The 22,349-nt window shown below is 49.1% G+C and overlaps 1 protein-coding gene across 2 annotated transcripts in view; it reads left to right on the forward strand.

Annotated features, from left to right (window-relative positions):
* Positions 1-20,792, forward strand: part of ADRB2 (adrenoceptor beta 2) — a 37,914-nt gene extending 17,122 nt beyond the window's left edge. For both annotated transcript variants that reach the window (XR_012654296.1, XM_075056638.1), the window contains exon 2: positions 17,211-20,792. Coding sequence is in view for 1 of the 2 variants with exons in the window: in XM_075056638.1 (XP_074912739.1) it covers positions 17,211-17,245 (35 nt within the window). In the remaining variant the exon portion in view is untranslated. The remainder of the gene's footprint in view (positions 1-17,210) is intronic.
* The last annotated feature ends 1,557 nt before the right edge of the window (positions 20,793-22,349 follow it).

The raw sequence follows: 22,349 nt of genomic DNA on the forward strand, positions 1-22,349 counted from the left end.
CTGCAGATGCATTCAGGACCTCACTGTAATTTCAACTGCAATGGGTTTCATGGGAATCACTGTCGTGGGTATGCTGTCACAGCTCACAAACAGCACAAAATTCTGTCGTTTGGTTTTAAATAAACGAGCAAATGAAGAAAGTTGACATGAAATCATCCCACGTAGGCATTGCCTTGCCTTGTGTCTCCTTGGGAGTGGTGGTGAGGTGCGAAGGCAGAGGCTGTGCCTCTGCACTCCGGCTCTGCCCTGCAGCCTGCAGGATTTCCCAGCTCCAGAGCTAAGCCACGATGCTGGTGCCCAGCATCGTCCCTGAGCCCCCCCGCTGCTCCCAGCTGCTTTCTTCTGTTTGTGCTTTTGTGCCTGTATCTTACCCTCCTATCGCATAGGACTTGCACCTCTGGCATCCCTGTCTGTGTCCCCTCCAACGTGCCCACCAGCCGTTCCCTTCCTGCCATTGCAGCTCAGAAAGGGGAGACCTTTCATCCCCTCCTCTCCTCTGTCCTGAGCTGCCTCTGGCCTCCACCAAGACTTTCCCCTCCATCTCCTTGGAGGAGGGGAGGCCCCCAAGGACCTGTGCTGGCAGAGCTGCCCCGACTGGGAGCAGAGAGGTGCACATCACGCTCACTCCGCTGGGATCAGCACAGGAGCTCACGTGGAGCTGGAGGTGAGGAGCCACGAGCCGGCAGCTGCTGGTCCAAACAGTGGCCACAGAGGGAAATCTTGGCATAGGTGCTGTGTTTTGCCAACACAATGCCTACATGGGAGCCTGCGTGGCTGGTGGAGCAGAATACGCTGCCTTTCCTGTGCTGGCAATGAGCTTTGCCCACTACATCCAAGTGTAAAACCTCTGAGCACAGAAGCAGTCTTTGCTGTTGGTGAAATGCCTCTCAAAACTCTCCTGATATGTCAGCAAGGTGTTTCTTCAATCCAAGTAGGTGCTCTAATGGTGGAAAGGGGACAGACTCAGTTTCAGCCATGCAGGCAGGGCAAAGAGCTGTCTCCAGCAGCCTGCTGCAGCTCTTTCGCTCTGCTCAGGGTTGCAGGGACAAAAAGCCTCTGGAGGTTTCAGTCAGGCACTGCTGTCAGGCACCACGGCACCCACACAACCCTGTATGCTGTGTAGGAATGAAGCGAAGCTCACAGAGTTTCATCCGGCACCTAGGAGCCCAGGGCTGAGTTATTTCATGGTGAAATTAGAATTTCCCAGCAAACTTCTGCTGGAGTCACATGAAAAATGTGGCAATCTCTCCTTGCATTTTTTTAAGAAAGAGCTCCTATGGATGGGATTAAATGCTTGTGAGTATCCCCCGAAGCACCGCAAATCAAACGGCCATGAAAAGAGTCCCTGCCAAATGCATTGCGCTTTGAATAAAAGCCATAGCTGGGGAGAGAAGCATCTAGATTTGGAAATTGGGGCAGACGTGCTTGGGTAGTGCCTGCTTGTTCTCTGGATGGTGTTAGCTGGGGTTTTTAACTTCCGATGTCCGTGACTGATGAAAGAATTAGAAGGTGACTTTAAAAAAGCATATTTTAATGTGTTTTCCGTTAGGAGCCTCCACCTGTAGATAGAGGTGCCCAGAGAAAACCAGTGATGGACAACAGATGAAAACAGCCTGATGTCCATCCCTTAACGTACATCTTTATTTCCCTTATTCTCCATCCCTCCCCTTCTGGAGCTGGGGCATTTGCGTTCTGCAACCATGTTCTTTTCTGAAGCATCTTTTTCTTCCTCTTCCTTGTAGGAGACACCAAGACAAGCCCATGCATTTGGAAAGTCCCCTCCAAATCCTTGGCGCAGGGCAGGATTATATAAAGTAATAATTCATGATTTCCTCTCAGCCCCCAGGTTCCTTCCCGAGTTGTTGAAGCTTTGTGTAGAGCAATGATTTCCTCTAAAATGAACAGCAAGCTCGCTTCATTCTCGGAGGCTGCTTTGCTGCCTGCCAAGGCACCATTAGGGAGGGTGTTGGGCAGGCATTTCTGTCATTCTGCAGGCACACGTGCCTTTGCAGTGAGGGTGTCTGGCAGGTATGGAGACAAATCAGGACAGCCGTCTCCCTGCCCCAGCGCGGTGATGGCCTTGGTGATAAGCAGGAGATGCAGCTGCAAGGTGCAAGTGGGGAGATGGGATTTTCCCAGGAGGAGAGCCGTGGGAAGGGGTTGGGTACCTGAGTGGCACCAGGGATGCTGCTTGGGCTTTGGCATCAGCATCTCTCCCAGAAGTTCTGCTGCTCTTAGTTTGCTTTTTATTTATTATCTTGGGGTGTCTTCACAATGCAAGATGTGCCAACCAGCAGTCGTGGTTTGGGAAGGTCAGGTCAGCGTAGCTCATCTCTCCTGGTATGTCCATCGTGCATGCTTGTCAGCGTGGCAAACGGGCCTGCCTAGCTGTGGCCATGCTATTTCCAGTGCCTGTGGTAACACGAGTGCGTGCCATGCGGCTAGCGTCAGCGCCGCTTTGCTGAGATGGTTTTGCTGTGAGCAGCTCCGGAGGATGTGCGGAGGGGCTCGCAGCTGCACCATGCCTCAAGGAAAGTCAGACCTCCTGCGGGGAGGTGGGAGCCCAGGAGGACCAGGTCCTGGGCAGGACCCTGGCTGTATTAGGGGTGTAAACCTATCCGTGGTCCAGATCTGGACTGGAGTTGTCCCACTGTGCAAGGTGCCCTCAGAGCAACGTGGAGATACCCCCAGTCTCCAGTGTCCATAGCTGTCCCTGAAAAGCAGTCTGGGTTATATTGCCACTGGGTAGAGATTGTGCTGTTACTGAAACATCTGTGATTCGGTAGTGCCAAAATGTTGGTTCAGGCTTTGTACCTCATTCCTCAAGACCTCAATCTCTGAAGCACAAAAGCTTTTATGTGAGGGACTTGTTGAGTTGCAGGAAGAAATACAGCATGAAAATACCACCCTGTTCCACAGTGACAAACATCTACAATGCAGGACCCAGATTAGAAATCAAGAGCGCTGAGGTCTGTGCTCTGCTGCGGTGACTCATCTCACAGCCTCGTGCCTCACGTTTGCCTGCAAAATGGAGCCTGCCTGGCGCGCAGTGCCTGGAAGGACAGTGTCTCTGCAAGTGGTGTCCGGGATTTTGGAGAGAAGATGCTTAACAATTGCCAGATATTGTAATTTCTTGGCTTCCGCAGCAGGAATCTGAACCTCAGCCTGGTCCAGTTTCACTTAACAATTAAACCCTTTTGTTACTTTGCCAGAGCTTACCCAGAGTACTGTGAGGTTGTCTGTGAGACAACTGCCACTAGGACATTACGCTTCACCACAAAGAAGGTGTAAGACTGGGGCTAGATCACCAAAGGATAAGGCTCAACCCTTGCCTAGCAGAAGTAGAAGGCCATTCTGTGTTATTAGTCTTGAGTCAGCCTGTCTAATCTAAAAGTGACTGCATCCCCCACAAAAGCTTCCTGTTTTCATTAACCCTAAGCACGCGTTAAATTTCCTTCCTTCAGCTGATGACAAAAAAGGTTGTGTTTGCAGAGAACTTTCTTCCTTCCCCCCTGCTTCTTGCATGATTCATTCAGGGATGCCGCATTCCTCTGTCCAGTCATACAAGAAGCCGGGCTAAGGAGGCAATTGCATAATGAACATCAATGCAAATCGGGCCAGAGAAGTCGGAGGATGCTAATGGCTGCTTTTCTGTACACATGCTAATTATAGCATCAGCAAAGCCAGGTCCAGGCTGTGGCTTTGCCTGAGGAAATCCCCAGTGATTTTAGCCAGGAGTCCCAATTACCGTTTGTTACAAGTAAATGACTAATAGAAACTAGACCTGTTAGGTTATCTTGTGCATTTCTGGAGGATTCCTCTGCTATAGTGTAAACATAGGATGGGTATATTGTGCTCAGAAGTCACCCGAAAGTTTTTCGTGCTGTGTTTGCCCTGTGCAGAGTGATGGGGTGCCCACCACTTCCCTGGACAGAAGAGTCTGGGACACCCCAGAGGCACACCATTTGCTATGCCTCTGTCCCCTCTGTTTTACCCCTTTGCTCACAGTTATTCTCTTTGGATCTTTCCTCCTGAGCTCTCTGTTCAAGGAGGGCAGCAGAGACATGCCAGGGCCCTGCCTGCACTGCTTGTCCCGTGCCTGTGCCGTGCTGTGCCTCGCTTCTCACCGCAGGCATCCTCATCCCCAGCCACAGCTCCTACAAAGGATGGTGATGCAAATAACAAGTACTTTGTTGTTAATAATAGAGACAATTTAGAGATGAGCTGCTGAGTGATTGAAGGGCTGGCTGGACTGGTTTTCAAGATGAGAATAATACAGCGGAATATACGTGTGCATCTCACCGGCTCCAGCTTATATCTTCCTTACATGGAAGTTGTTAACATTTGACTTCCAGTAATTTATAAAAAGCTCAGTTACAGTTTCCACACAGACTCCCTCAGGATGGATTTCCATACTACAGAAACCACTCTTTCATTGCACATCACGGGTTCTTTATTGGCCATTTTATCACACTGTTGGAAACTTGTGTGATCCTGGACACTGCTCTGTCCTCTTGCCATCGCAGCGAGCCCATGCATCGCAGGGTCAAATGTGGAGGAATCAGACGACGTTACATATCTGCTGGTCACTCTCAATAAGAAGTTGGAGGCCTTCAGATTTCAATGCCATCATAACTATGCAACTGGTTTAAAATATAATAAACTTGAAAGCCCTTCCATATCAGACCATCAGAGGGCTGTAGATGAGCTGCTTGAACCCCTCGTAAATACCAGGGCTGTCATTCCTGCAGATGGACCATCCATTTTTAAATGGAGTTTCAGGTTACAGCTGGGCTTCACAGCACAGCCTGCGATTGCTGCAGGGTCATGATGCTGCGAGGTAAGATTTGGCCCTTCCTAAAATGCAGGGAAATTACAGTAAATAAATCGCTGAAATGAGAACCCCATGTCCCTTTAACATTGTGCCCCTGCCATTTCTACATGTTCCTGGAGAGGTTTTGCAGGACTTTTCCTCTCCTTTGGTTAACTTCTGCAAGGGTTGTCTCACTTCCAGCTCCCTTTCCGGGGGCCAGGAGGACAGGTCTCGCTGTTGTGTTGTGTGCAACTGAGATTTGCACTGGAAAGGATGGCTTAGGCGATCCCAGCCTCCCTGGCTGAAAACTCAGCTGAAGACAGAAGTAGCTGCTGCTGAAGGATGGCAAGGGCAGGGGCACTGGAGGAAGGGCTGCATCCATCAAGTGCAGCAGGTCACCATGACTGAAACCATGAGATCATCAAGCCGAGCTCCACCTCGCAGGGAAGTCTTTTTATATCTCCGCGGCAGATGCCAACCAGTTGCTCACTCACTGAAGAAGGTGCTTGCCAGAGAGCGAAGCAGAAAAGCCCCTGAGGGCTGCTGTGGTGCAATCAGCAGCTTGAAGCCGGGCTCTGGGAAAACAGGCCTTCTTGCTGTGGTTGTATTTACCCAGGTGCGATGCCCACTCCACCCATGGATTCCTAGCCGTTGCCTTCATGCTGTTTGTGCTGCAGAACTGGGTCTCTGCCCGCTGCAGGGCTGTGTTGTGTCTGCCTGCGATACCATCAGCTGTGTGCAGCTTCTTGGTGAGCCACTGCTCAGGTGGCTGTCGCTTTGCTTTTATGAAGGAAACCAAGGTGTAGTGTGAACTCGGCCGTGGTGAGGCTGAGCGTTTTCTGCACAGGTTCAGCCCTGTAATCCCTGGGAGCGTTTATCAGCCCTGGCACAAACCTCTGTGCTCCACCCTTTGATGTGGGTGAGCAGGATAAGGGAAAAAGAATCGGACTTACTCTCATCAAGTAACATCTACTCATCTATGAGTGAATGATTACCCAAGGCAATTTTGAAAATGGGACTTAAGCTCCAGAGCTGCTTTTGAAAAAGTTACTGGAGATCGGTTGCACAAGGTAGAAATAAAGGATTGCCAGGGCTCCATCTCTTTCCCTGCCCATACAGTTATGTATTTCTAATATGGTTGTCACCAATTGAATGGGATGATAGAGCCGTGGGACTTCCCAAGAGCAGTGTCCTCCAAACACCAATGATATAACCATGATTGCAGATAATTGCCACTTAGACTCCCCTTCAAGTTGTTTGTGTGACTCCAACATACACAGGGTGAAATGAAAGTGTTTGCTCTTAGGTTACTCGTGTGAGGTGAAAAATAGGTTTGTTCTTTATTAGATTAAGTACTCTGAGGATGGGATGGGAAGGAGTGCCAATAGATGCTGTACACTGAAGCTATGCATGTGGGCAGTTCAGAAATAGCCTGTGGGGAGAATGTCTGAGGGACATAACATGCTGCTCAGTCTTTGAGATAAGACTTTCTGCTTGTTCTTAGGTGGGAGACAGCATCGTGCAGGGACCCACCTGCCTCAGGTATGGTTTCAGTGCTGTGCTCTGCAGTTCTGCACAGCTCTACCACATTCAGCATCCTTTTCTGATGCCTGACTGTTCCCTGGCTGGACGAGAGCAGGCCACTTGCATTGCTGCTCAGGAGTCTTCAGCCTTTCTTTAGCTTTAGGAAACAGAGGTGAGAAACTGCTGTTGTGGAGAAAACAGGCTGAGAGCCCCAGCATGCGTGAGAGATGCTTTATGCTGTGCCCCATGCGGGTTAGGGATGCGCACAGGGAAGATGCCAGCCAAGAGAGGGTTAATGCCACCTCCACCTTCCCCGGAGCCACCTGTGTCCTGTGGGACAGTCACTGCGCAGCATGGCTATGGGTGACGGGGATGGCTGTGCTGTTTGTACTGCTTTTGTGTTACTTACGTACTCTGTTAGTCAGAGTCGCTGCTGCCACTGGAGGGGAAGGACTCGCCGTCTCCAGATGGTTTCTTTGTGCTGAATCACTTACACTTACGTAACTGCCTTTCCTCAAGCGTTAGCAAACTGTACAGGCCCCCAAAGTCTGCCTTAAGAAAACTTCAAACACCTGTGGCTTTTCTTTCTTCTCCCTCTTTTGTTTGCTTTTGCCTGTTCTCTTTGCCTGCTCCCTTCTGAGCTGTTAAAGTTCATGCCAGTGACAAGTTTTTGAGCTGCCATCGACTATCCCAAGGGGCACCAGCATATCTCTTACTTCCCAGTGCAGCAGCAATACCTTGCCAGGTCAAATGTTGTCAAAATTTAAGGCTCTAAAAAAGAAACCCTGACCTTTACAAGCCCTGTAACCACTCCTGAGAAGAGAGAGCGCTTCCTGCCCTGCTGCGGCATTAACATCTCACCAATTTCTCTTTCTTCTTTGATTCCCATTCATCAGAGAAGCTTCCCTTTCACCCTGTGCATCTGCCACAGCCTGGCTAAAAGGCAGCCTGAGCCCCTGAACAAACCTGATCTGTCCCGGGCAGCCCCTGAAATAGTTCCACATCTCTGTGTGCAGTCCCCCTCCAGCAGGATGGGAGCAGAACCGACACTGGTGACTTCTTCCTCCTTCCTTCCCAAGTGGTGATGCTTAAAAATACATCACTAGAGTCATATTTAGGAACAGCTGCTTTTGAGCTGTCCCATGGCCTGGATCCTCTCGCCAAATACAAATTTGTGTAACATAATGGAGTGATTTGAAATCGCAAGAAGTGAGTTTCTCCCATAATCACCTCTCGCGGGCAGCTGCTGCCCTGTCCCTTGTCCTCTTTGCCACGTCCCAATCCCAAGAAGTCAAGCAGGTGGATAATAGACAGTTTTGGAGAATAAGTTCTTCTAAGGGAAACAAAGGGATTTATTTGAATAAAGAATTTTATTTGTGGGTGAAATAGCATCTGCTATGTCTCTGAGTCTAAACTCGTATCCGCATTACCTCATTAGTCATGTTAGTCATAAACTAGCATTAGCGTTAGCTCACACATTCATCAGGGGATGTCAGAGCTACGCAGAGAGTTAGCTGAAGATTGGAGATTTGGAAACCAGACTTATATCACTAGTGGCTCTGGCTTGCTAAGTGACCTTGGTCAGATCCTAACCCCTTATCTGCTGGGTGGGAGAGATAACGCTTTTTTCCCAACTGCTTTGAGATTAGCCGATGAAATGCACCATTTTGAAAATGAGGGAAATACTTTTGTGTTGATGTAAACAGACAAATGCCTTCCCTTCCTCCTTCCTCCCGGCTGCTGGTGGGACCACGTTCCAACACCAGCCGCTGGTCGCACACCACGGCATCGGGGGCTGCAGGCAGGAGCACCTTCTTCCTTCTCGGGGAGGGTTACAAGAGCTATATCCTCTGTCTGGCCTCGCTTCAGACCCTTTCTGGCATCACATGGGGACAGCACCTGATGCACGTCACACTCTGGCTTTAATCGAGGAAGGAGAACAGCGGTGCGGAGGCAGGCTGAGAGACGGGAGTACTGGAGGTGGACAGACACGAACCACCCGTGTCCTTCCCCAGCCAGGCTCCGTCAGGCTCCGCTCCTTCCCAGCAGGAAAGGAAACCCCAGCAGCCATCAGCTCCCGGCGTATGGAGCGGGCATATGGAGTGGGCTGGTGGCTCAGCAGGTCACGGCAATTAGCAAGTGTGGTGGAAGTGTCTCGTTCAGCCTTCCTGCACTCTGCCTAGCCCCTGGGGCTAGCGCAGGGTTCGTAGGCTGCCTGAGGATAAGGGACTTGGTTGTAAACCATTTCCCACATCTGAGGCCGTTCCACTCATGCCCTTGGGATCAGAGATCATCCGCACTGGAGCCTTGCATGGGAACGGCGCCTGCGAGAGAGACAGCCGCAGAGCTGCCCGTGAGAGACGGAGGAAGGACGTTCTCTGCGTCTCGCACTCTCTTGCTGCCTCTTCCCCCAGGAAGAGTCTCGAGGGACCCACAGCTGCATCACAAAAGCTCACAGCAAAGCACAAATGGGGATGTTAAGTCTCTGTGTTTCTGAAGGGGGAGATGTTAATGCCCAATTTCACTTGGCCTGAATTCCACCTCTGTCCCTGTCCCTTGTTCAAGGCTGACAGCCGTCCTGGAAATGCCCTGTTCAAGGAGGCAGAATTTAGGTTAGAACAATCTGGGTAGCTGTGACATTCAGTTATGGGTGTATGCATGTAGGAAATGCACCAAATTCCTCTAAAAAGAGAGATTCTGTGCTCTGACCAGCCACGGGACAGCTGGTTTGGATGTTTAGCAATGAATCGGAAGCAGAGATCTGGACTTTTTTCCCCATTCCCTTATCTCCAGCTAGCTCGCTGGTTGTGGATTGGGTCTCAATCTGGCTCAGTCACTCTTTACTAGCAATGACATACCAGGCATGGAAAAAGCTGGCTCTTCCCACTTTATTCAGTAAAAAGGAAGCCTTTTACGGTGAAAAGGAGCAGATTTGCTTCTGCTTGTTATCTGTTGGACCTTTGCACAAATAGAGCATGGAGGTAGCCTTGAGGGACACTGTGATGGCTGTGTGATGGCTTCTGTTAAGCCACTTGGCCGTGACACCTTTACTCCTAATTCCATGTGTTTGCTCTTTCAAATCAGACCTTTAAGAACGATCTAGCACTGGAGCATTGTGGTGGCTGCTGCCAACTCATGGAGTCCCTCAACGGAGCTGAGAAAGATCTTCTCGTGTAAGTGTCTCCCCATGTCACAAGGCAGTATGGAGAGGATATCCCTGCTTTTTCTGGTAGAAAACAAAACCCTGGCTGAGTGCTTGGTGCATTACCAGAGAGCTGCCCCGTGACACTTTTGGACTTTCTAAAAGAATTATTTTGCATTTTCCCCTGACCCCAGGTTATTTTACATAAAACAATAAACAGACCACCCAAAATCCATTTACAAGGTTTCCCAGAAATCCTTGGAGCATTTGAAGCAGTTGGAGGAAATCAGAGCTCAGAACTGAATTCCACAAGAGATGACGCTAAATCTGGAGAAGGATCTTCATTGCTTGAAGCCAAATGTCCACAAATGTTTCTTAAAACATTTTTATTGTGAAGCCCCTCCAGGCATTCAGAGGCAAGCACTGAATGACCTGCTGATATGCCACTTCTGTCATGTTTGTCAGATCCCTGGCCCTTTCTCATCCAGCGGACCATCATTTGCTATTCTTATATATGGATTTGCATCTAAAAGCAGGGCAGGGAAGGCACCTGGGCTTAATCTGTGTCATAATGGCCCTTGAATTTGGTTCTTTCCATGGTGGTCCACCTCTGTCTCCTTGGGCTGGCAGCCTGTCACTTCAAATTCTCCTGGGCCAGAAGGAAACTGGCAGAGCCTTGAGGAGCAACTTGACCCTAAGTGGGATCCCACCTCATCAAACCTGAGAAACAGCCCTGCTGTGCTCTCTCATCAGAGCATCAGCTTTCTTCAGCTTAGCAGCTTCCATCAAAGGTTGGTTCTTTTGATTGTTTATTTGCAAGTAGCCTACACAGAAATAAATCACAGTGTAGCAGGAAAATGGAGAACTTCTGAATTAACGGGGGAAAAAACACAGTTGTAAATGAGTCAGTGGTGGGTGTCTACTTGAGCTGGTAGTGCTCACGTCGCCAATACCTTGCCACTCAAATGCCAGTGACACTTAACTGAAGGGTCCTCGCTTTTGTGATTAGTTTCAACAATCCCGCAAGTAGCAAAGACTCCCTCCACCGCACACAGGGAGGAAAATCATTATTTGTGAAAAAACATAAAACTGCAGAAAAGCATTACACAAGGCTCCCAACTCTCCGACAGTCAAGAGCTCCTGCTGGGGGATTGCAGGATTTTACAGTTTGATTTAATAGTTTCAAAGAGAATTGTTGCTCTGTTGGGAGCCACCTTCAATCTGTTCAATGACTAAAAAAAAGCAAAGCAAACAATGTCCTTCCCACTTCCCCCAAATTCAAAAAAAGAAACAAACAAACCCCTCAGAAAAGCTGGGGCAAGCAAACGAGAGAGAAATGAGATAACACAGCTTTTAAAAGCCTGTTGCTTTGCAGCTGTTCACATTCTGGCTACTTTCCAGTGTTACTTTGATGGTCCTCTGCCAGGAAAAAAAGAAGTCCTTCAAACCTAGAATTTGATGAGGACATTATTTCTCAGCAAAGTAAATGAAGATCCAGGTTTGGCATTTAGTGATGGGACTGCCATCCATTTAAGAGGTGGTGATCTTCACCAAGACCCTGGCAGATTCGAGTGATATCCTGGTGGTGGGAGATCTGTGTTCTTCAACTGGTGATAAAGGACAGAGGACTTAGGTCTTCAGGGAAGTTTGATACCACAACCAACAAGTGGAGATGTGAAGTTAAATTGGTGCCTGACTAGTGGGGAGCAAGCTGGACATGTGCTAAGAACTGATACTAACTGGGAAGTAGTGTCAAAGTTTGGCTTTGTTGCCTTGGCTGCTGGATCCCTGTCCAATAGGAGAGCTCATGGGGAAGGAGTGTAAAATAAGCACAGACTGGTGCAGGGGAGAATGACGGGGAAGAAATACTACCCCTGAGCTGATGGATGCATTATAAAGTGTTCAGAGGCACTGCCAGGCATTCCTGAGGCTGTGGCTTGTACCTAGGAGTCATGGATGAACTCTCTGGAGTAAAGATGCTGTGTCAGAGCCCTGCCACAAAACAAGTAGCACCACCATGTGTCACCCAGAACATCACCTCATGCAGCCAAGTAAGGAGATGCCCTCAAGCACAGGTTTAGGTTACAGCAAACTAAAAGGACTGAGATGTAATTTTTTCCTTTCTTAAGTAACTATAGTCATAAAGTAGCCTAATTCTGGGATTGGTACGCTCTGGTGTTCCTTGTGCCCTTATGTTACACCTTGGCTTCTTATCATGCATTAACTGGTTCTTCTTTTACCTTGGTCCGTAAAGAAGCAACTGATGGTTCATTTCATGTTGTTGTACCCTAGGATTCTTTTTACACCCTGCACTTTTAACATATGCTATTTAAAGGTTACAGGAAGAATTGTTGGCAAATGGTAGATGACAGGTTGTTGAAACATGATAAAATAGCAAGAGTTTCCAATGAGAGATTGAAGAGGCAGGAAAGGAAAGAGGGGAGAATTTGTAGACAATCATCTGTGCCAATCTTTACTAGGTTGGAAGACCCCCATTTAGATGCAGAGTCTGTGCAATGCAAGGCTGACAGACTGTCTTGTTCTCCTGGAGTGCAGGAAGGCTATAGAGTGAAACTCTGTTTTGCTCTGCCCTCATTTCACCCTGAATCCAGCTGATGCTTAGGGGAAGAGCTGCTCAGCTGCCTTAGAGATAGCTACATTAGTCTGAGGCTCCTCTAGGAGCCCATTTCTCTGGACAACTAGCTCAAATGGAGATTTCCACAATGTACATGTCTCAAATTAAATGAAGCCAATCTTCTAAGATTTGCAAAACAATTTAGCAAACCACTAAGACAATCTACTGCCAATCTACAGCTGAGGGCCAGGGAGGGAATTTTTTCCCTCTTCATCCTTTCCTTGAGCCCTTGGGAAATGTCCCTTGAGGGGCATTTCAAAGTCCCACTGTGACTATTTGGGCAATAGCTGATTCCCATTGATTGAAAAGGGCATTTTTACTTTCTCATCAGATCGTCACCCTGCAGAATGGCTGCCCTTGAGCCTGGGATGTATTATGACTAATGACCAAAAGTGAGTTCATCATTAGTCTTCCACCTCTTCTAGGGCTGTACTGAAACAAAATCAGGGAATGTAAATTAGTAATATCCAGCTGGCTACGTAGTTAGCAAGATGGATGCATGTGGCCTGTCTCCACACATCTCTTGCTTTGTGGGGTGTGGGTGGTCCATCCCTTTCATCGTGTTTGTCTGCTGAGCAAATCCAAGCTTCCCACAGGTGAACAGGCATGGTCAAGAAGAGAGGCTGCAAGGTTTCTTCAGCCGACTTCTGTTTTGAATATTATATTTTGACTTGTGAACCCTGAGGAATTCAGATCTCAGGGCAGAGGAAATGTTGGAAGAGGTCAGGCAAGCTGTGCTCCGAGTTACTCGGAGCAGCAAATAGCATGCGTTCCAGGACAACATCTGATTTTCTGCTTTTACGAGGCAGATGTTTAGGATAAGTGATCCGCTGTTTATTTTAATTGCCATCTTCCAAACCTCTTCCTACGTGCGCACACACATTCGGAGACCATAAAGAAGGATTCTTCAGATTATGCTGTTATTTGGGTAGCTAGCCCTGTCTTCTATCAGTGCCTGGACAAGGCTGTGTGCTGCAAACCCAGTTCCCCATGCACATCAGTTTTACAGTGGTGTAAATCAATTAGGTCTAATTCCTTTCTCAATAACACTAGCATAAATCTGAAATCGCTCCACTGACGTCAGCGCCGTAACGGCAGTGTAAATGACAGTTAGACTCCCTTAACTTCAGAACATCACTGCTGATTTACACCAGAACAAGAGCAAAAGTAGTTGGGCTCAGCATGTCCTAGCACTGTGTTACTGAACAGCAGGCCAGGGTTTGCTCTGGGATACAGTGGTGACGATGGAGAGCAACTCCATGGATTTCTCTGGCATTAAGTTGACGGGAATGAGTTGTACCTTCACGACAGTTTGGGTCTCAAAGAGCTCCATGTGGTAGGTTATTAATGGAAAGGAAGGATAAACCAATGCTTGTGTGTAAAATGATTAGTCCCATTGCCTGTCACTATTCCAGGAGAGTCATATAAGGATGAATCTGACCATTTGGTTTGTGTTGTGATAATGATGATGATGGAGAGCAAGGCAGTGGTACCCTCATACCCTGGGGAACACCAGGCAGGGGTCCATGGAGGAACTGGTGGTCCTAGCTGAAGACAGAGGGGCACGTGGAGGAACTGCCCTTGTAACTGATGCTGAGCTAGTCTGGAGGAGTGGGAATGCTGGCTGCACTTTTCTCCTCTGAGAGGACACAAGCAGTTGTTGTAGGCATTCTGTGCTGGCAGCATTCAGGGTGTTAATCCTTACTCACTTGTTTCTCTAGATTTTCCCACCTTGTCTCTAAAGGGCTAGAAGTGAAAGCCTGGCTGTAAAAGGGGTGCTGGCCCGTCTCTCTGCTCTGCTGTGGCTTCAGCCTCGAGACTGTGGATTTAAGCAGAAGGAGATGAGAAGTGGGTATTTCCTCTTGAAGCTGTAGGGCTTCCCAAACAACCTTGCTGTTTAAAGAGACTATGGCAAGGAGGGCCTGGATTTCTGGTGGCCACTCTTTAGGAAGTTAGAGAGCCCAGTGATTGCCTCAGAGTCCATCAGCCTCGCTCCATTAAAGCCAGTGTAGACAAGCTGATTGACACTCCTCTTCTGTTGGCGTCTGGCCAATCTCGTAATTGTTCCTAAGTGACTTTCTTTTTTAATAGCACACATTTGCTCTGAGCAGCTCCGTTTGCAGACAGTGAAATGCAGCCATGTGTGGCATAATTGCTTTAAAGCCAGTGGGTTGAAACGGGGTCCCTGTGAACCACCAGGTAGCCTGGAGGTGCCACGGAGAAAAACAGGGCCATGGGTGTCCCAGGGAACTAAGCCCTCACCTTCTTTCTTTTTTTAAAAAAGCTGAGGCCATGCTTTACCTATCTCTCAGCCTCCCCCATGCTGGCAGAGGTGGGAGGCAGCAGGAGAACCTCAGAAACCAGAGGAGAACTGCAGTCCTTCCTTTTTCACTCCTTATCCAAGGGTCCAGCCACAACTATCATTGACAGACAGGAGAAATAAAACCGTTCTCCATGTTCCCGGCCCCAAGGTACCCCAGCTGGGTGTACAAAATGGTTCCCACATCCATGCTGTACAGCCATGGGGACGGATGGCTGCTCCAAGCCCCAGACATGGGTTTTGGCAGCCCAGGCTGAACCTGTGACCCACAGCAGCTTGGAGGTACCTCGCTCACACTCATCACCTCCTCCACACGCTCAGCTGGAAGGTGGCCCCGTGGAGATGAAATGAGAACTAAGGGAGCATGGTCCCAAGTTTTCCCACCCGTTTTGTTCTCACTAGTGATGAATAACTCAGCTGGTGCGTTTGCTGGCGGGGAGAAGCAGCGTTTACCAGTCATGAGACAAAACTGTGATTATTGCCATAGAAACTGGAGCTTGAATGTGAAGCTCATCCAATGGGGCAGCAGGAAGAGGACATTGGACTGCTGTCTCCTATCAAAACTCATGTGTGTGGCTTGGATTTGGAATACCAGAAAGTCACTATTATAATAACCATGTCATAAAATATCCAGATATCAAGAAACATTGACTTCTTTTGGGTTCCTAGGAAGAACTAAGTCAGGATCTCAGGGACTGACCTGTGAGGGATGAGGATGGTTAGCACCACTGCAAAGAGCAAAGCTCTTTCCAATTAGGAAAGAAGGCAATTAAATCACAGTGGCTGAGGGATGCAGAGTCAGAAACATTACCTTGCTCTGCTTCATGGCTCTCTTTCCTGAATGCATACGTGCAATTTGTTTAAAGAATTCCCTCCTCCTTCCCATTTGAACTCTCTCTGACAGTGGCTTTGCTCTAGAAGCTTACAGCACGGTTCAATTTTCCTTGTAAGCTTACAAGCTCCATCTATAGGATAGCCGAAGAAGAGCCCTTTGGCTTCAAGCTGATGAAAAAGGGCAGAGAAGCTTCACTCAGAGATTCCAGTTTTGTTCTGGAAAAACTCCAGCATGCTTAGCATACCGCATTGCAGAAAGTCACTGATTTCATTGTCGTTACTTCATATTTGGGTATAGTTTTCCTCCCTGTTTAAACTGTCAGTCCTCAGTCCCATGCTGCATGACCGTGGGGCTCTTGCCTGTGGAAACTGCTGGAGTTATGGAGCTGCTATTATTCCACATGGGAAATCTCAGGGATTTTCTAAAGAGCTCCTGATCTACAAGATTTCTGGGCTACAGCTGTGGTGCCTTTAGGTTCTGATAGCCCACACTGCCCCATGTAGAAAACTAAACAGTAGTGATTAACATGTCCAAATCATCTAAATCCAGCTGATTTAGCAAATCAGTTTCTCCTTAGCTTGGTGTTTAATGATTGCCAGCCCCAGTCCACACTTCACTGCACAGGCTGCACCAGCAGTAGTAATTGCAGTCCACAGGGCTTTTTTTTTAGGAGGAGGAAACACAAAAGGTGAAAGACTTTTCTTCCTGCTTTTGTGCAAAGCAGAATCCTTCTTGGCAATAAGGTGTGGTACAGACTTGGGCTGTGTGTGTTTCCAAAGGAAGGAAGGAAGGAAGGAAGGAAAGGAAGGAGGGAGGAAGGAAGGAAGGAAAGGAAAGAGGGAGAGAGGGAGGGAGGAAGGAAGGAAGGAAGGAAGGAAAGGAAAGAGGGAGAGAGGGAGGGAGGAAGGAAAGAAGGGAGGGAGGGTGGAGGGACAGACACACTTTGCAGGGCAGATGGAGTGTGAGTAGTGTTTTTAAAGAGATGCTGGCAACTGACACTGTTGCAAATCATCTCTCTGATGTTGGAACTTCATCTTTGATTTCCACAAGAAATACAACTTCATTTTGGATACCCAGAATTCTTCTGAGAGGTGCTGTGTTCCCAAAGAACAGATACGGCTTTTTCCTTTCTGCAGGTCCATTCTGGTTTTAAATGCTGCTTTCTCCCCACACATGCACAGACCATAATCTTTGACATGTACTTCTTAAAATATCACTTTCAAATAAATAGAAGCACAATCATATCCAGTACTTGTTCCTTTCTCTATCTCAAGATTAATTTCCCATTTTTCCATCTAACACGTCTGTCATTTGAGTATCTCCACAACCAAGTAAAAGCCCTGTTTCTTCCCTTTTGTAGATTCACAGACATTAAAACCAGAAGAAAATGTGTTCTCATCTCCTGGGCAGCTGACCTGAGTGTATATGTAGAGATGCATCTGTTTATTCGGATTATTTCGTGCAAAGAAGCTTTCCTTTTTTGTAGCTACTGCTACTAAAGCACCCTGGTGCAACCCCTGCCAATTGGCTTGGTCGATCATCTCGCACAGCTCAGGAGTGCAACAGCACTGTAGAAACATTACTGCAAACCATGGGGGCTGAAGCTACCCACCTCAAGGAGGTGCAGCATCAGCACACAGTGGCAGTTATGGGCAGGGAAGAGCCAGAGCCCAGCTCTGCCCACCCGGCGTGGAGAGAGTGGGCCGCTCCTGGTGCTCATTCACCCACTGATGCCTTCGAGGGGGTGTTCAACAGCAGCTGGGGAGGGTGCCTGAAGGCTAAAATAGAGCCAGTGGACACAGTGTACACCAGGCAGGACCAACAAGTCCTGGGGAAGTGCAATCTCTCTCCTGGCTTCAGTGTCTGAATCCCTCCTCTAGCCCAACCTCTACCATGCTAAACTGATGCTTTTTTTTTTTTCTTTCTTACTCTGTCCCACAGAGATCCCTGGGTGTCCAGGAATGGTTGAGAGCTGAATGGGCTGAACTCTCTTCCTCACCATCCTGAGCTCATGAGGGCTCTGAAGAGATTGAGTGGGAACATGGCATTGCTTCTCTGAGCCTGGGGATGCTGTGGGAAGTGATTGCCTTGGCAAACGTCTTCATCCCAACCCATAGCCCATCATGTATTGCATGAAGGAGAAGCTGATGAAGCATAACCAGAGGACCAGGAAAGGCTCTACTAGCACTTCAAGCATTGGAGGACACAGGTGGGGGACCGGCACTAAGAGAGGCACTTTGCAGGAGTCACTGCATAGGAAACTGGCTCTGGAAAGAAGCTACAGGAGCCCTGTGAACTGAAGGAGGTGAACGTCCAAACCACCACAAAAGGTGCTGAGGGGTTTCCCTGGCACAGCATCCTTGGAAAGCACTTTCAAAAGAGAAGGGGGTATCAGGACCACGTGGCCGTCTCCAGTGGCTGGTCTGGAAGAGGCACAGCAAGGTCACTGCCTTACGGTCGGGTCAGGAGCCTGGCAGGACGTGCCCACAGCTGCCTGTCCACGTGCTGGCCGGGGCTCCAGATGAAACAGGAATCTGACCAAGACTGAGAGAGAAGGAGTGTGGAAGATTGCTTTGATTTATTCTGTGCTTGTTTCTCCTTCTGGTGTCTTCTCTGTCTACCTCTTTTTCTCTCTAGGCCTATGGGTACTGCGTGTGGGGCACAGACCCTCACAAACAAGCAGAAGTATTAGTACAGGGCAAACCCTGCCCAGTCCACGGCTGTGCTGCCCAGTGCAGTGCTGTTGCTAGACAGGGCTGACCTTGCACAGTGCAGATGTAAATGTGGCCTTCGTTTGCTCCTTATGCCAACAAATCTGCAACTGCAATGCCTGGACTTCAGACGGCAGAAAGGCTTGAGCCTGGCAATTCTTTTACTTGCAAGCAGTCACATGCTAGGTCAACAAGCCACACTTGGGAGCTGAGTTTTAACACCCGAGCCCCAAAACATTATAGAGCATCCGTTCCTCTCCTGTAGCTGTGGAAATGAGCATGCTGGCAGGCTGCACGCTCAGCTCCTGCATCATGGATTTTAAAAATCTCATTCAGCAGAGAAAGAGACAGAGATGGAGGGAGTGACGAAGGCTTAGACAGGAAATTGTAGGAAAAACTCATTCAAAACTAGAGGAAAACGTGCACCTTTTAATTGCAGGTGGTGTCCCAGCTGCAGACTGTCATGCCCAGCTGGGGGGCTGCAGCTCTCTGTTCACCGAGCTGCTCCCGGAGGCCTGGGCGAAACGTGCCGGTACCGGACTGTGCCGGGAGCCCCATCTCAGACCTTCTTTCTCGGGCTTCCAGCTACAAAATCCTTCCCTCATGTGCAATTGTATTTATTTATTTATTTTCTTGCTGCTTGATGCAAAGCTGCTAACGGAGCACCCTCCCCACAAACACCCGCAGCCGAGAGAGGACGGAGAGAGGGAGCGGGTGCTGTGTCTGCGTGACGGGAGCGGGTGAAGGGGCAGGTGAATGCCGTGAGCGGCCCCGATCCGGGCATGCACGTGGGGTGTGCCCATGGGGCAGGAAGAAAAGGCTGCGGTTAAACCAGAAAAACTTTCCCTGGGGTGAGCATGCAATTTTGATCTTTTGAGAATTAAGAACAGGCTGGGCGAACCCTTGTTGGGAGGGGCAGCAGGACAGCTGTAGGCTACATAAGCTCTGCAGAGCCCCTCTAGACAGATTTTCTCTGTGCAGCTGTGCTTGCCCAGGGTACGTGTCTGTCTGCAAGTGGCTTGCCCAGACCCTGTCCTGCCAGCGCTCTCAGCTGCAATGAAGCGGAGTTACTGTGCGTACATCCTGGCTTTGGACACGCGCAGGGGGCCGTACACCCAGCCAGGGCAGGTTTCCACCAGCGTGCTCACAGAGGTTTAATACCTGGCAGTCTTTTCTGCTCGGTCCAGAAGAGATAACCACGTACAGACCTATTTAACACAGCCAGTGTGAGACCGGCAGACATGAGCCTCTCTAGACAATGCTGTCGCTGTGCTGTAATGGTTCTTGCTCAGCCTTGGCTGTTCCTACCCCTTTTGCTAAAAAACCTGGCACACCAGCAGCATCTGCTCATGGTCAGGTATCCCATTTTATGGAAAGCCTGTGTGTTCCAGTGCAGAGGGGAACCGTTTAAAGAACTTGTCTCCTGTGCCCTGCCGCTCTCCCACAGCTCCCACGCTCAGGAGGGATCCAGGGCACCCAGGCATCTCTTGGCAGGGCTCCTGGCTGCTCCAGGGGAGCTTGGCTTCTCCCATACCCTTCCCTCTGAGATGCCCCACCAAGGCTTTGTCCAAACCTGTGTGGCTGCTGAATGGAAATATTTCCCAAGCAAAACCTGTTCCTCAGAAGATTCCTGGCTGGCTCTAGTCACTTATTATGTACTGGAAACACTGCCCTTGGGATTAGTTTTCAGGTTAGAGACACGCATGGGATCATTGTAGTTCTTTTTCTCACAAATCCTCTCATGTGCAAGAGCAGGTTGCAGTAAGTGAAATGGATACACTTGCTCTGATAATTTGCCAGCATGGCCCAAAAGCAGTGACCTGCTTACTGCTGATTGCTTCCTTGCAGAGTTGTAAGAGTTGGAGATAGATGTATTACAAATCCATCTGCCTATGACCCTTCAGGCTTGTTCCATGTATTACATTTACCAGTGGTGTGCTGGGTCTATTTTTAAATGCCCTGACACCAGGGTTATTGTGCTGTCCTTTGGGAGATTGCTCTGTAGTCCAAGTCAGGAGCTGCTATTAGTATTCCACCTGCATTTCCTCCTGAAAACTTCATTCCATTATTCCTAGTGATGTTCTTCAAATACCTGCTGCTCATTATGTCCTGGTTGGTCAGGCTCTAACACTTGACCTGTGCTCCTCTTCCCTCCTCCAAGAACCTCTCTGGCTCCCTGATCACTGCCGTTCCCCGTCCTTCCCGTAGTTCAGCACAGAATGAGCCTGTTTGTTAATTCAGCCGTGCAGAGTTTGTCAGGGATCCGTACCCACCAGCAGAGTAGCCAGGACCTCTGGCAATGCCTGCTCTCCCCGGCGGCTGTGGAGCTGCTCTCTCCCTCGTTGCAAAGCACATGGGGTGCAGGAAAGGGGCAGACACAGACATTTGTCTGAAAGCGGACCAGCATTGGCAGCGAGCACTCATACCCTGCGGGGAGCGAATGCCTGCTAGGGACATTACACAACAAAGTCTCCATCTCAGCAAAGCCCAAGCTGAGCAACGGAGGTGGGTGATGCTCCAATATTGCCTGTGCAGCCATAGCAGGGATTGGTGGGGGGCAGAGGTCCGTACTGTGGCAGGGAGCTGTGGTCTGTCCTGCCTGGAAATCGTATCCGTGAGCCAGAGCCGCAGCTCCGCACGGAGGGAGCCCCGCGCCCCGCGAGCAGCACGGGGACTCAGCAGGCTCAGCACACGTGGAGCGCTTGCTTGGGGAGTCTTTGTGTACAGCACTCGGCTGGAGCACCATTGTGGTTGTAAGAGCTCTGTTCTTCTCACCGAACAAATTGTTCCTACAAATAAAGAATGAAAAGTCCTCCTCTTCCCACTCTTCTTTTTTATGCTATTCGTCAAGTGGTGCCAGAGCAAGGGACTGCACCTGGATGGTGGGAGCAGAAAGTTGCCGTGCTCTTGTGGATGCCAGCTCATGGGGACGTGCTGGGGCTACCTGGGGGAGAAATCGAATGCAGGCAGAATAGCCAGGGGAAATCAAAACATGAAGTGCATCAGAACAGGTTGGAGGGCCTCGCCACGAAGCTTGCTGATGCAGATGGGTAATGGGTTGCAATATCTCCAGGCTCTGTGGGAATGGGGCTGTGGGACAAGGGTAGAGAGGAACTGAGCAACAGCAAGGCAGTATGTGTAGGTACCAATCCTGCAGGTCCTGTGGAGCAGAGCGGGAGAAGGACAGGTCAAAGAAACCAAGGAGGAGAAAAAAAGACAGATGAAAGAGGGTGCTGAGCCTCCCAAATGTTTCACAGGATGACAACAGAGGAATCTGGAGTCTCCTATGTGGCGGTGCGTGGTCTCAAGGGCTGGTTCTTTGCCCAAACTTCAGATCAGAAGCTCCTTAATTCCTCCTCTCAGGCCCCAGCTGTTCTCCCTGGTGACTTGGGGCAGGGTGGCAGTGACAACATTACAGCTCTTCAGAAGCAATTGTCAGGGGAAGAATTTGGTCCCCAAACAACGAAAGAATCAAAATGACACATTTCCAACAGAATTTGTGATTAGACAATTAATCATCCCAATTTAAAACATTGGAGGGCCTGGAGTGCCCTAATACATAAAGATGTTCAAGGCAGTGGTTGTGCTCTGCGTCTGTCAGCAGCCTGTTCTCTGGCTGCCCGTGAGCACGGGGCTTTCAGCAGCATCCATGCTGCAGGTCCTCACAGCCTGGGGACCGGTCCTCTGGTGGGACCTGCATGCGGAGATATCAGGGGAATTTGATATCTCTTTTACCAAGGAATAGAGACAGCCTTGAACTGCTGCATAACTGTATGCAGGTCTCCACAGTGCCATACCTGCACTTTTTAGTGTGACCATGAACCACAAAAACTCAGCATCTCTCATCCCCACTTTCTAAGGACATTTCCAAAGTCATTTATAGCTCAGACACTTATGTGCCAGCTACATGCAGACCCAAGTACCTACCCATCCACATTAAAGAGGCTTGTCTAACCTTTGCAGGCCTCCAGCAAGCTAACAGGATGGATTTTCTCCATCTCCCAGACTTTGTATCCGGATTTACTGAGCTCTGGGGTCAGCCCTGGGTTTTGGAACTGGATAAATTGTGAGCCTTATTTGCCAAGAGCACACAAAACCTCACTGCCTCCAGACATCCCAGGATGTGTCCAAGTATCTTTCTAAAGTTCCTAAAGCTTTAAAGCAATCCGGAGAAAAGAGCTGTGAGGAGATTATTGCAGCACATAACTGCAATAAACCTTTTCTTCATCCTTTCATGGTTAGAGGTATGAACATGAATTATGGCAACATAACCTCTTGAGAGCAGCATGTAAAATTGCTTTCTCAGATGGCTGGTAAAGAACCTTGTTAAGCTAAGATGTCAGCGCTCGCAAATGCTGCTGTCTGAATG

Source organism: Buteo buteo, chromosome 24 (assembly GCF_964188355.1).
Source record: "Buteo buteo chromosome 24, bButBut1.hap1.1, whole genome shotgun sequence".
Lineage (NCBI taxonomy): Eukaryota > Metazoa > Chordata > Aves > Accipitriformes > Accipitridae > Buteo > Buteo buteo.